A 14,139-nucleotide genomic window follows, 5' to 3' on the forward strand; every position below is an offset into this window, starting at 1 on the left:
GGAGGCTATCAATTTTTCAAGGGATTCCATACAAGAGCAGTCTTGTTTCATTGAAAGATCTAGGAGTATGTTCCAAGACTCGAAGACAAAAGACAGTAGTGGGATAGACAACATTGCCAAGTAACCAATACACCAATTTTAGGAGATGAAATGAAAGGAAGGAACTATCGGAAACTGAAGAATAAAGTCTGAGACCAACTAGAAAATGTAGACAGACGAAACTTTATCTTGAAGGCATTTCCAATTGATACAAATATTTACAATCATCTCTCACAATTTTTTGAGTTTAACTTTGGTGTGAAAACAGCAGAACTACTGTTTTTTGTTTCCTTGATGTGATTAATATAGTGTGATACCAACACAGTATAACTGTACATGCAAATGGATGAAAACTGATTTCAGCTTTGTTCCCTGCTATCATACCAATACATTCTATGAACTAACAACAATACAGTTTTGCTCCATGCTGATATAGTAAGACATTATATGAGAAGGAACTATTAAGAATACAAATCCAACCCATTCGTTTATGCTGTGGAGATGGTTGTGCATGTGTCGGAACAGGTCTTTGAGTTATAGCACTTGGACTGTCCATTTCTCTCTCAGGCGAAATATTCTGTAGAGCTTTGGCACTTTTCATCTCTACCCTAGTTGGGTTGCATCCTCTCTTCTAAGCTACATATTCTACTGAGTTCTGGTATATCTCATCCGCGTGCTCTGTGGATACGTATACTGCATCAAGCAGTAAGCTGTGCTTTCTCCCATAGACTACATAAACAAATACCCCAACTACCATCCACATAGAAACACGAATCCATGTTCCAGCTCTGGAAAAGTTAAACACAGTATATACATTTTAGATTGTAGTGCTCAAACCATTTATAGTTTCTAGAGGGTAGGTACAAAGAAACGTTTGGTACAACGTCAAGCAATCATTATGTATTCACCCACTCTATCGCCAATTTTTTTGAGTATAATGCAGTTGAAGATTGTGGGTTTGACTTTTTTAGGCAGAGAAGAATGGTTTTGCCAAGTGGGTGAATAATGTTTTCCACGAGATTGTAAACATTGAAGAAAATAGAAAAAGATTAAGCATAATGTAGTAAATGGAATGCGTAGACTGACCCAAGGTTAATCATCAGGTAGACATTTATGAGAATGCAGGCAATAGGAAGAAGCGGGACGAAAGGGCAAATAAAACCTGCAAGAGATGAAAGTTGCAAACTGTGCATAAGAAACAAAAAAGTTGTATAAACAGATAAAAGTTGCCATTATAAAATTAATTTTGGTTTTTTAATTATTAAGTTACCTAGGACCAACCAGTTCATTGATTATACTACATTCAACCGTGTACCAATCCTCATGCAAATGCTTGACTGTTGGTGTTACTTATTCAATATAGAAGAAACGCCAAAAGAAAGAAAGGAAAAGGACAAGCAGTTTTTTTTCAACAGAAGATCTATGATTGAACTTTGCATGTCACAACACATACAGAGCAATTGTGGCACAAGATTGGCCATCCGCCAACAAACTGGCATTCCTAACTTGAAGTAACTAACGATATTATAATGAAATATACCTCCTGTGTGTCCAAAGGTGTGTCTTGCATCATCTTGGTCAATACAGGAGAGTGCAATAAGCCCACATAAAAGAAGTATGCCACCAGTTCCACAAACTGAGTAACGAGCAACACTGGTAAAAAAGAATAAAAGTGTCATTCAAACTTCAAAAAAGCAGATTGCTAAATGTCAAAGAGGTATATAGAATCTTGCTTTGGGCGAACAATTAGATTCGCTGAAAATCGAGAGACTCCGACCAAAACAATGAATGATAGTATATGATAACCCAAACACACACAAAAGTTAAAACCCAACTCACATAGGCAGGTATGCAGCTGACGATCCGGAGGTAAGAGAAAGCACTCCTACACACACTGCAGTTATGCTCCAAGCTGCGATTCTGCGTCTTTCTTGCTCACTTGCTTTTTCTGCCGCCACCAACAGAAAGCATCGGTTAGTAACTTACCGAACAGACATCTAAAGCTGAACTACAGAGAAAATAGCTATACCTATACAAGATTGTAAGACATCTATTAAGAGATTCAACATAAGAAACACCATGTATTAAAAATGCAAGTGGTAAGTAGTAAGTGGCCGTGCACACTAAGTACGGATGACAGAGATATACTAGCTGCATCTTCTCCAAAGGAACCCCGTCATGTGATGGATCATGCAGACTACTTTTCCCCATTACCCAACCATTCACTCTGGCTCATTACACGTATACAGGTGCCCTAATTTATCTTTACCTTGATTTAGTTGTTTAACAATGAGAGGATAGTCTACAGAAGCTTCTTCTTTGGCAAGTGAGTTATTGCTGTAAGCACTGGACGTGGCAACATGATTTATTTGGTTTCCCCCATCATTCTCCTGACTGATACTGTATGATGGTATTGGACCTATTGACCCCAAAAATGATTGTGAAAGTGGCACCGTATCTGGAGGGACGTATCTGAGAATCAGTATAGAAATTGCAACAATGGTGAATGCAAGAAGTGTACCCACACTAACCTGCAAAAACAAAAGGGTCATAATCAGAATAGAGTTCTATTTCTTGACTAAAAATTACCGAAGTAGATTCACAATCAACCTAGTTGACTTACCATCCCTGCCAACTGTGAAACGTCCATAAAGAATGCCAACATTGCAGCACAGACCCCTGTCAATATTGTACTCTTGACTGGAACTTGAGTGCGTCTATTTACATCTGCAAAGAAAGGTGGCAGTAATCCATCTCTTGACATCGCCATAAGGATTCGTGGCTGAGAAATGAAAATAAGAATGTAGTACTAGTCAAGAGTTGGCCAAAGAAAAATAGGGCAGGACAGCCTTATCCATGAAAGAAAAGCCCAAGCTAATCTTCGAGGCCAAACTTAAGGAAGGGTCATTATTATAGTAGCATTCTTTAAAATCTGTCAAAGAGCCCAAATTTCAGGATGTCTCTATAAACAGTTTTGCTATATCAACAATCAATTACCTGAGGAAGAATTGAACCCATCAAAGTTGAACAGAGTGCAGTAACTGCTCCAGCTGTAATTATATACCTAAAAAATGGAGAGAACATTGTCATCAAGCCAAACAAGTTTTCCTGAGACCCCTTAATTATCCATAGATGGCAGAAACGTGTATATTGTAGATGCGAACTTATTACTTACACTGCCCATTGCATTCCATGACTAGCAAAAGCAGAGGAGATGGGGGTGTCAGGATCCATTGCATAATAAGGCACCAGGCCAACAATGACAACTGACACCAGCATGTACAGGGAACAACAGATAGACAATGACGCCCCTATACCCAGTGGCAGGTCACGCTGAGGATTCTTCACCTGCAATGAAGGTTTTAAGCTTAAAAGTCAAAACAATAACGTAATCCATAAAAAGGTGTATTGACTACTAAATTAACGAGGAGTTTAGTTGGTTATTTCTTTTTGGCTGTAAGCGTTGGTTTATATAGTTATGTGGCAGCGGATCCCCAAAATTTCAAAAAAAAAATGGCCCTATCCATATCTCAATTGAGATAGAGAGGGGAGCTTCCCTCCTAAACCAAACTACACGAGATGGAAGCATGGAGGCTCGAACCTTTATTACGTGAGCCCAGTGGGCAAATCAAAGATGACCTATAAGCCCATTCAAGGATACCAGTAAAAAGTCATGTATACCTCCTCAGCTGTGCTGGCTACTGAATCAAATCCGATGTATGCAAAGAAGACAGTTGCAGAACCAGCAAGCATCCCATTCACTCCAAAGGGTAAAAACCTGTCGACTCAAATCAAATGATAAATATAAAGAAACCAAAAAGATGAAGGAACGGCATGAATTACAAGATTGAACTCTCATTACCCGCTAGGGAGTTCGTAGCCAGTCCATCCAGTCTTAAAACCCAAATAACCACCAACAATTATGATAAAAACCATGACAAATAAATTTGCTGTTGTGACAATAGCTTGAACAAATGAGCTCTGCAGGAAGTGATTTTTTGCCAGTTAAGTTGCAGATAGAATAAAAAATTTAACAGGAGGAGATATGCATTAAAAAGGTATACAGGTACCTCTTTGATTCCCACACATAGAAGCCCAGTTACTACAAGAACTAGAATGGCAGCACATGGGTCAACCACAATATCAGTTCCAGGTATAAGCATCCGGGATAAGAAAAAAGGTAAACTGTCTGCTCCTCCAAAAAGCAAGGCCTGTGAGGAACATGAGAAAATGCGGTAAGCATCAAATTTATCCTCTCAGGTCTAATGCTTCACAATCGTTACAGAAACATGTACTTTTGAAAGCATTAAAAATTCCATTAATTTCCAAGTTAAAGTTCCTTAGTTTTTCAAGGACTTATCACGCAGAGAATCTGACTAGTGGATTTCTAGGACTGACAAGATAGATCCACAATAAGGAAGTAAATGAAAGCATACAAGCAAAAACTTAGTTAACATACTAAAAGAATACAACAAACATATCTACAGCTGTTGCAAATATAAATAAGGAGCAGACAAAGAGGATATCAATATCTAGTACTTCTAGTTTACCAGATTTGGTGATATGCCTCGAGCAACAGCAGATCCACCTATCGTATATTCAAGTATAAGAGCCCAACCAATAAGCCAAGCAACTCTGTCATCAGTTAAAATTAAAATTTATCCTTCAGAGAATTTGGAGAAAAAAAAGGCATCTAAACAGAAAAGAAAACAGGTGACATTGGGAAAATGATATGTGCGTATTAACAATGATGTGAAAAGAAAATATTTGTTTGCAGCACTTTATTACCCTTCTCCAACACAAATATATGAATAATGGTAAGCACTTCCCGCAGACGGGCAACGACTAGCAAGTTCCGCATAACAAAAGGCCGATAGAGCAGCTGCAATACCAGCTATTAAGAAGGAAATAGTAAGTGCAGGCCCAGAATGTTCTCTAGCAACTGTTCCAACAAGTACATATACTCCAGCCCCAATTGTCGATCCAACACCTAGAGGAACCACAGATTCAGCATTAAAATGTTTAATACCAGTTTGCAGAGAAACCCATAGGGGTTTTCTGCAAAGTGCAAACTGTTATCCTATAATGCAATCACAAATTTTGAATAAAGTTTAGCACTAATTTGGCATGACACCTACATACAGTGCGAATGAAAACCGATTTGGAATCACACAAACACCAAAATACACGGCAGGGGTATAGTTTAGATTCACAACTTCAAAGATTGAAATGAAAAGTTTTTAATCAGCAAATCTAACCAGTGACGATCACATAAAGCAAAGAAAAACAATAATAAAATTCAACAAAACAAGATGGATTACACCAACCAAATACGACTCTACGGGAGACTAAAAAATCAAAGGCATCAAAAACATAGTATTTAGAAATATAAATGAAAAACATTAAAAGAAAGCAATCCTATCCATGAAAACATGAAGAAACAAACTCAGTGGCCAAAGTACTTGTTAAAAAGACAAAAACGAATCCTGAATTTAACAAAATTATAAGGGGAAATACAGACAGGAGAAAAGAGCAATACCAACGGTCATACTTTTGAACCAACACAAAAACAAAACAAAAATCAATATGAACAGAAAAATCAATCTCAAATCCATCAAAGAGAAAACCCAACTCCTCAAAAATGAAAATAAACAACTACTAAAAAAAAAATGGAGGAAGAAGTAACTACCAATTGCCATGAGCTGAAGAATAGACAATTCCTTAGCCAATTTGGGATGCCCACTCTCTGTTGTTACACGATTTGAATCAACTTGTTTTCTCCTTAACAAACCTCGAATTCCAGATGATAATGAATTCCCACCAGCACCATCACCGCCACCACCACTTAGTGGATCACCATTGAAACCCATCATAAATAAAAATTACAACCCAAACCCAGATTTCTTCTTCTCCTCCTCCTCCGCCTCTTCCTTGGTTATTCTTCAATATTCAATCAATATATAAAACAAACAGAAATTAAGTAATGAACCCACCCGCTAACCCAAACCCCTTATATAAAGATTGATAATTTATTCTTCAAGGGGGTAGCGGGCAGATTCAATCTTTTTCTCTCTAAAGAATAAGAAGAAAAAAGAAGAAGACGAGGATGAGAGAATGACAGAACCTTCCTTTTTGCGTACAAGCAAAAAACTAGAGAAAAATAAATAATAAGAAGAATCAGATAACGAACGGTGAATCAATAAATTTTAATTGACGAAAATACCCCTAGAATGGATAGATTTAAACGTTAGTTTAACGGAAAACTCCCTAAATACAGAAAATAAATCTAAACAGGAACCCTGTTTTCATTACTTTCTCTCTGATTTTGGTAGGTCAGATGTGTTCAATTATATGGGCCGGAATATTTGATTTTATAGTATTATTTTTGTTTTCCTCTTTTCTTTTCACTTCGTTTACTCAACCTTTTGTCATCCCTGACGTGATCATCATTCATTAATACATGTTTAAGCTATGAATTTAAACTCAAAAGTTTACTATTAGCTACGGTGATAATAGTAGTGTTTTTCACTTTTCCTGCACAAATCATTTAGTCTCCCATTAAAATTTAAAAAATCATTAAGGCCCTACTCCACTCCAGAATGCAAATTGTTTTCAGAAAGAACCAGTGTTCACTGTCTCCATCTCTCTAAATGATGTGCATTATTTGCTACAGAGAATGACATTGATAGTCGACAATGACCCTGAAGAACGACAAACTAGTTGAGCTGTATTCATCTCAACCATAGAAATAAGAAAATAAGTCTGGAGGCATGTCCTCTAATCTTATCAACTTTGTTTCTTAGAACAAATATCTTGAAACTGCTAGTCAATTTTTTTTTCCTTTCTTAAGGTATTTGATTCTTGCGTAGAACAAAAGAAGAGGTAAATAGGTTCTAGTTTGCGTTGTCTAATCTACAATCTTGCTAAAAATGGTCCAATCTCAGTCCACCGCGCACAAGTGTAATCTGGGAGTGAGTTTAGTTTGATCAAGGAAAGAAAACATACTTAACAGCTGCCATGAAAGCATGTCTGCACACGCATTTAATGAAAGGTACAGGAAGATCAACCAACAGCTGCCATACAAGCATGGGTTCAGACAACCAAACTTAGATCAGTTCCTTCCCATAAAGGCATGTCTGACTGCAAATCCAACTCCAGTCATATGTTCCCATAGCTCTCTTAAATACCACAGGATTTCAACCAGGAAAAGCTTAATTTGAAATGGGCAAAGAGTACAAGTACCAGAATTCAATCAGAAAATGCAAAAAAGCTATGCCAAAAACTGAAAACTAAAATGTTGCAAAAACAAAACAAAAAAAGAAAGATTTTCCTATAGAAACACATAGAATTTAATTCAATGATTAACTTTGCCTTATGGGTTACCATTGCATCATGACTTGCAATTACAAATGAGGAAGACCAGCGTGTTCTGAAAGAACCTTTCTTTCTGTCAGAAGCGCCTTTGAATATATTTCTCAGTTCCATAAGTTAGGAAGTTCTCTCCACTGCTACAACACCAACACAAAATTACAAACTAAAATACAAAGTCATATATTTAACAATATCCAAGTCACTACCACAAACAAGTATCCTCCATAGAATGGAGCAATATCTTTCTTCCTTTAAGGCAACACGGTCGATGTACAAAAGTTTTTCTTCTCTCACGTGTCAGGAACGCTGTCTTACCCTCCTACCGTTATTACCATCCTCACTGTCGGAAAGCTGACCCCACACAGTTCGACTTTTTCCACCGCCGCCTCCACCACCACTGCTACAATCATCCTCACACCCAGCTACTATCTTCAGGAGCTCTGACTGCAACGCTGGACAATTTTCTTTGAGATACTCGAACCCATTAGATCGCATGACGGCTGCATCGAGAGTGGTCATTGGAGCAATGAAGAAACGAGATATTAAGTACAGGAGAAAAATAGCAAACGGAATCAATTCGAAACCCTAGGCTCCATTCCCGATTCCCGAATTTCAGTTACTTGGGGAGGAGCTCCTGAAGAATGAAAAACTTCATAAACATGATAAACTTAATGAAAAGCAGCAGTGTTTTATATCATAGGTTCCTTTCAAACTTAATTCTCAGGACAAGCTTGAACAATATGGTTTCAAACATCCTCACACGCATATATGATGTAAAAGAGAATTCACAGAAAATACACTACCTAAAAGAAGTTGTTGATCATCTCATTTACTAATTTTTAGGGGTTACAAAATCAATCTTCAAATCATCCAAGATATTCTACTTTAGTTTTATCCGGAGGGAAATTACCTATATACTGTGTATGTCACAGTTTAAACTATAGCATCATCAAGTTTATCTATATGACAATTATTTGACGTATTGCATGAATATGCAACAGCAGTAAGATCTAACAGGACAATGATCGCTTCAAATAAAGCACACAACTGCTGGGACAAGTAAATATGCACGTGTAAGGTTGTTAATATAATAGGGTTCATTAACTCAGTGTCCGGCATGTCCTTCTAGTGTCCAACTCCAACACCAACAAACTACCTTATCATTGTCACACCTTTATAGCATATCAGACACGGTATTTGATACTTTCAACTGACATGCCTCATTTTTAAGTATAAAAAGTGAACACTCTAAACAGGAAACTAAGAAAGGCGAAGCTGCTACACTTCCCCCACTCTCTTCCACCATTAGGTGGCAATGATCTTAGCCATTGATCCCTTGGATTGGGATTAGCAGGGGGTCCCATTATTATTGGATTAACCAATACCTGCATGACACATAGACGGGGAAAGGAGTGGGGGAAGGGGGTGGGGGACATATATCATTTTCGTAAGAAGGGGCCATAGGACAGCTATAGTCAAAGTTTGTACTTCATAACTAGAAGACATAGGCTCATAGCTACAAATTCACACATCAGGACATGCTACCAGAGGCATGAAGAATCGAGTCTAACTTGAGTTTAATGGTCTACCTGCAAGGTTTTCAGCCGCAAATTTCAGACAGACAGCTTTTAGCTCCGTGGCATGATAACTGTCGGCCAACGCCAGAGTAGTTGCAACTGAATTAATGGCTATATCTTTGCACAAGTAAGACTCGCACATCAATCTGAGTCTCACCAAACCGTACTTATCTGCAGCAGCTAATAACTTCCCAACTAATGTATCAGAAACACAAGATGCTGTTGATGCGACTAACTCCTCATCTTCAATCAGAGCATCTTTGTATATAAAGTGGAGCATAGCCTGTCCAATGCGAGATGAAAATTAGGTAAATAAGATATATGGAGCTTTCCAACTATTCATCGGACACAGAGTTTAAGATTAACTCCAAGGCATAAAGACTAAAACGATGCTCACCTTAAAAACCTTCGGCTCCAGATCTTTAACAACTACCTCACATTCGTCTTCCTCCATACCATCCATCAATTCATCTCTAAATACAGGGGATCGCGCAGCCAATACCAACTTATGAGCATGAAACTTTTCGCCAGCTACGTTGAAAACAATATCTGAACCTTCTTGATTCTCAAGTAGCATACCAAAGTGGGATCCAATATCAGAATCTGGAACCTGGATTGAGTGTAATCTTGAGCAATCTGTTTGCGAAACTACAACACCAACTGTGCAATCAATTTTTAAGCAGTCGTCCTTAAGAAAATCTGACGTTTCAAGCACCGCTCGTCTATAAAACCTCTTGTAACCCCTGAAGACAAATAAGATCAAATGAAGCTCAAAAGAGGTAAAAAAAAAGGACATCCAGGCAAATAAACAACAACAAAAATCGTAGGTTTAACTCCTATGAACAGATAGGAGGTTGCCAAAAAAAAAAAAACTCCCTCCGTTCTTTTTTAATAAGCTGGTTTTGTTTTTAGAGAAATTTAAGGAAATTAAGAGAACTAATCATTGAAAATGGTCCTCATGACACTTGTCAATAAAAGAAGTGAAGTGAAATGGTCCCCATGACACTTGTCAGCAAAAGAAGTAAAGTAAAATGGTCCACATGACACTTGTCATCAAAAGAAGTTAAGAGAAAAGTAGTCCCAGAAAATTAAAGTAAGATTTGACTTTCCCAATTAGGAAACCGGCCTATTTTTTTGAAACATTTATTTATAGAAACCAGCCTATTAAAAAAGAACGGAGGGAGTAGCAAACTCATGGAAGAGATCAAAAAGATTTGCACTATAGAATATGTTTTACTAGACAAGGAAGAACATGAAACGACAAGATTTGACATAGTAGCATACCAGCTCTCTAGCAACTGCGGAGACTACATCAGTTGATGAGGGCAATCAGTTATTGACAAACCATTGAATCTACAGCCTATATCCATTTACAAGAGGGGTATTGATTGTTAGATCTAATAGCTCACCTGTCTTCTAATAAAACTAAAATATATTACCACGAGCACCAAGTATCTCTGCTAGAAGATTTCTTTTGTTAAACTGGTATACATGTAAATTTTAACACGAAACAGTATGGAATCCGTTAACATCCAAATAAAGGCATAGCGAGCTTCCATCCAACAACAACGAGGCAGAAGAGATTAGATGCAACTGGGGCTAGAACAAAAGGTAGTGCCTTATCTATTATCCGTAAGATTATTGCTGATACAAGAGTTGCAATTTTGCAAGGATATCAAAATACAAGTACTGTTCAGCAAAACTTAGACTAACATAGGAGTCCTCTTGGCAAGGATACAGGGAAGGAGTCAGCTCCGTTAACTCTAGACCAAGCCAAATCTTAATATGTATCATCAATAGGAGTTAACCGCCTAATTATGTGGCTGCGGTACCTGATATACAATTTAAGCATTCAGCTCAAAGCAGACTTTTTCCCTTATCAGCAGGTAATACTTGTAACATGGGTATATGCTAAAACAGTTCTACATTGTTCTGTAATAACCAAAACACAATTTGAGCTAAAATTCGTCAATTCAACAATTGTGGCAACTACATTAACAGCTCTATGTTTACATATACCTAAAGATTCAAGTATCAGTTTGTCTCACAAAACCACTAATTGCCTACTGCTGATATGTCAAATAGTAACCGAAATAAATTCAAATTTTCAGATAACAAACAATCAAAGAATTGTAGAAATAAATCTAACCACATACTCCCACGATATTTCAAGGTATACGGTCCACTCTCTAACGAACGATCAAAATGACTATGAACTTTATGTTTTCCTTTCCCACTCTGATCCACCAGTGTCAACTCAAATAGCGCTCTAACATCTGTACCTTCACTGGCTAAAGCAATGAAAACAGAAACATAAGCTGAATTATCTTCAGGATTCTTCCCATCTGGATAAAAATAAATCGCCCATTGATAACCTCCAACAGTAAAAGTCTCACTAGCTATATGTTTACCAATTCCCATCCCTTTCGCCAATGAATAACCTTGTATCACAAATTTATGAGACCCATTAACAGTCTCTGTCACTGACCTAGAACTTGTTGGAGATATCAAACTATTCTTCTCTGATGAAAATAATTCTGGCATTTTTTGTACCCTAATTTTGCCAAAATCTCATTTCAAGCCAACAAAGGGTGAGGAATTTCAACAAAAAAATTAATTTCACCACGAATTTCAAAAAAACTTGATTTTATCAAGATCTTGACGAAGATTTTCGGTTGAAACCTAATTTTGGAAAAGAAATTGGAAACTTGAGAAATTTGGATTACTATGTAAGGGTTTAATTTGAAGATTGGGAGAGAGGGAAGATCTGGTGAAATTAAGATTTTGTTTTAGGTTGTTCTGTTTGTACTGAAACAGAAGAAGAGTTTGATATTAGGACAACACGAGATGAAGGGTTAGGATAGTAAAGAGACTTTTATGCAGATTTAACGACCAACAGTTTGGTTGGTGCAGTAATCTTTTGGTTAGTATTTTAGGGTATGTTTGGAACCACAATGAAAGACCTCGAGCCAAGTTCCGCAGTGGAGGGTCCAAAACTTTAGGAATTTTTTCCTTTTTCTTTTTGCTCCCATGCTGTTTAAACATTTTTAAACTAGCACGACTAGTTGGTCACCCGTGCATCGCACGGGTCAGTGTCGCTTATGAAAGATTAGATCATACTTTAAAATGGGCTTCCTCAAAACAAAAAACAAAAAAATATTTAAGAAATTAATAAACATTCAGCAAACTTGTGACCTTATAAAAGGTAATAAAGGAACTAATAAAAATTCAATGCGATATAAAAAATAATTAAAAAATCATGGCTCTGCACGATAATATCTTCAAACCCTATAATATTTGTTCCAACTTCACAAATAAATTAAAAGCTCTTTTGTACCCGCTTTTTGCTTTCATATTCTTTAAATTTCTGGAGCTCATGTTATTATATTTTTTTAATATATATTCTTACCACTTTTGGTTCATCACCTAATCATTTTATGCTTTTATTGCATCAGAAAAAGCGACGTCGAGATTCCAATGCATCTCAAAGAAAGTCTCATCATCTACTTGATTTTCATCTCAAATCGCATAAATCTATAAAAAAGTTACATGATGATTATGAGAATTTATATTTACACAGTGCAATGAAATATTTTCTAGTTCGGTAAAATTAATTTTATACAATGGAATATTTTTATCGTCTTTGTAACCATAGTGATACATGTTTTATTGGCAGGGACGATCCTATGAAGTGGCTAACCCGGACTATAGCTCGTCCCTATATTTGGCCCAAAAAAAATTTTAGTATACATATTTGACTGATGTTCGTATTCAGTCGTATGAATAAACTAAGTAGCTCATTTTATTTCACTGAATAAGCCTGTTATCATTACTAACCCACTTGAGAAATATTAGTTGTAAGTTTATGGACAAGCCCATTACCATTACAGTTATCAATCGAATACCTGAATTTACTTATCCCGTAAAAAGTTTGAAGGTTTTACAGTTTTATTCACAAATCTTAATCTCATTTGAGGATATATTGTTAATTGATAAAGAAGTCTAAGCATCAAAATCTCATCTTTTGTAGTCAAAAAAATTTCGACCGCCTGCTTTGATGTAGGACATATGAGCCCCCTACAGGTCCCTCATATAGACATACGAGTTTCCTGCATATAGGAAATTAGCCTTACCCTAAGTGAAATCTTGGGTCCGTCCCTGTTTATTGATGAAGTGGAATCTTACATTTCCCGCGACAGGGACCCATATTTATTGCTAAAACTCAAACAAGAAAATGTCATAATTATCATATTTTGATCCTAAATTTCATAATGACATTTTTGAGATAATAAACGTATTTGTGCTCACTGTTACTATTTATTTGTTGGTTTTTCTCAAAAGAACCACATAAGTTAAGAAAAGATAATAGTACCCACTTATATTCTTGTAGAGTAGAATCATATTGATCGAAAATACTCTAATATGTTCAAGCTTTTTCCCGCACTCTAAATAATCTGACCTTTGAAGAAGCTATATTTGCTTCGCCTGCGATGTCTGTTGAAAATGGATTTTTGAGTTTCTTCACATTGTCTTTGTCGCTCAAATAAAGGTGCACTATAAAATTAAATGATTGTTATCAAGATTAAATAATTATTACAATATATATTATCATACGTACAATTTATATTTATTTGGATTTTTTATTCACGTACCATGATAAAATTTGAATTATGTCAAAGAATCACAAATTAAAGTTAACAAACCATTGCATGACTTTCATAAATAATGTATTATTTTCAACGATATGGGATCAAGTAAACCGCCTTTTCTTAATCAAATTCTCTTAAGTAACTCTAAGAGAATCACTTTCCCCCGTTAATCTCTATTTAGTTCCTTTTTAATATATACATGCTTCAAAAAAAAATTGTCTAAAAAATAACATTAGATAAAAAAATCTTGTAAAGTGCTTTTCAAAAAAAAAAACAAAAACAAAAAAATGTAATGAAGAGAAAAAAAAACACTAATGTTAATTCTCACAACTGTTGCATTGATTTCTTTTCTGCTGGTTTCTTGGTGTCCTCTTTAACATGTTATTCGAGATATTTTATAAAAGGGTCGTAACTTTATGGGTTAATTAGGGTTTGGGTCGTAAAACATGCATTTGATGCATTAGGGTAGGAGACTAACCGAAGGCCGTTTAATTAAGTCGTTA

At 36.3% G+C, this 14,139-nt stretch overlaps 2 protein-coding genes across 3 annotated transcripts; both read right to left on the reverse strand.

Annotated features, from left to right (window-relative positions):
• Positions 1 to 222: 222 nt before the first annotated feature.
• Positions 223 to 6,179, reverse strand: LOC113323266 (cationic amino acid transporter 2, vacuolar-like). Its single transcript, XM_026571554.1, has 14 exons — positions 5,729 to 6,179; positions 4,828 to 5,029; positions 4,590 to 4,674; positions 4,110 to 4,250; positions 3,902 to 4,020; positions 3,721 to 3,817; positions 3,215 to 3,387; positions 3,037 to 3,103; positions 2,663 to 2,821; positions 2,309 to 2,570; positions 1,879 to 1,987; positions 1,580 to 1,692; positions 1,126 to 1,201; positions 223 to 827 (listed from the first exon to the last, which is right to left on the reverse strand). Exons 1-14 carry the CDS (start codon positions 5,910 to 5,912, stop codon positions 671 to 673), a joined length of 1,944 nt encoding a protein of 647 aa, XP_026427339.1. The 5' UTR covers positions 5,913 to 6,179; the 3' UTR covers positions 223 to 670.
• Positions 6,180 to 7,384: 1,205 nt separating this feature from the next.
• On the reverse strand, positions 7,385 to 11,848 carry LOC113322028 (BTB/POZ and MATH domain-containing protein 4-like). Of its 2 annotated transcripts, none has more exons than XM_026570029.1 (4): positions 11,137 to 11,848; positions 9,385 to 9,730; positions 9,000 to 9,270; positions 7,385 to 8,044 (listed from the first exon to the last, which is right to left on the reverse strand). In XM_026570029.1, the coding sequence occupies exons 1-4, from the start codon at positions 11,529 to 11,531 to the stop codon at positions 7,983 to 7,985; spliced, it is 1,074 nt and encodes a 357-aa protein (XP_026425814.1). In that variant the 5' UTR covers positions 11,532 to 11,848; the 3' UTR covers positions 7,385 to 7,982. The 2 variants fall into 2 exon arrangements, with proteins under 2 accessions (XP_026425814.1, XP_026425813.1); XM_026570028.1 differs by having other exon boundaries at positions 7,385 to 7,910; positions 11,137 to 11,846.
• Positions 11,849 to 14,139: the final 2,291 nt, after the last annotated feature.

Source organism: Papaver somniferum, chromosome 11 (genome assembly GCF_003573695.1).
Source record: "Papaver somniferum cultivar HN1 chromosome 11, ASM357369v1, whole genome shotgun sequence".
Classification (NCBI taxonomy): Eukaryota; Viridiplantae; Streptophyta; class Magnoliopsida; order Ranunculales; family Papaveraceae; genus Papaver; species Papaver somniferum.

Coding starts and splice junctions, on each gene's coding strand:
- LOC113322028 (XM_026570028.1), bottom strand. CDS start 11,531: ATGCCAGAATTATTTTCATCAGAGAAGAATAGTTTGATATCTCCAACA. Junction 9,731..11,136: donor AAATATCGTGGGAGTATGTG/GTTAGATTTATT, acceptor ATTTGTCTTCAG/GGGTTACAAGAGGTTTTATA. Junction 7,911..8,999: donor TGCGGCTGAAAACCTTGCAG/GTAGACCATTAA, acceptor CTCTCGATGCAG/CCGTCATGCGATCTAATGGG.
- LOC113323266 (XM_026571554.1), bottom strand. CDS start 5,912: ATGATGGGTTTCAATGGTGATCCACTAAGTGGTGGTGGCGGTGATGGT. Junction 1,202..1,579: donor CACCTTTGGACACACAGGAG/GTATATTTCATT, acceptor CATCTCTTGCAG/GTTTTATTTGCCCTTTCGTC. Junction 828..1,125: donor TACCTGATGATTAACCTTGG/GTCAGTCTACGC, acceptor TAACTTTTCCAG/AGCTGGAACATGGATTCGTG.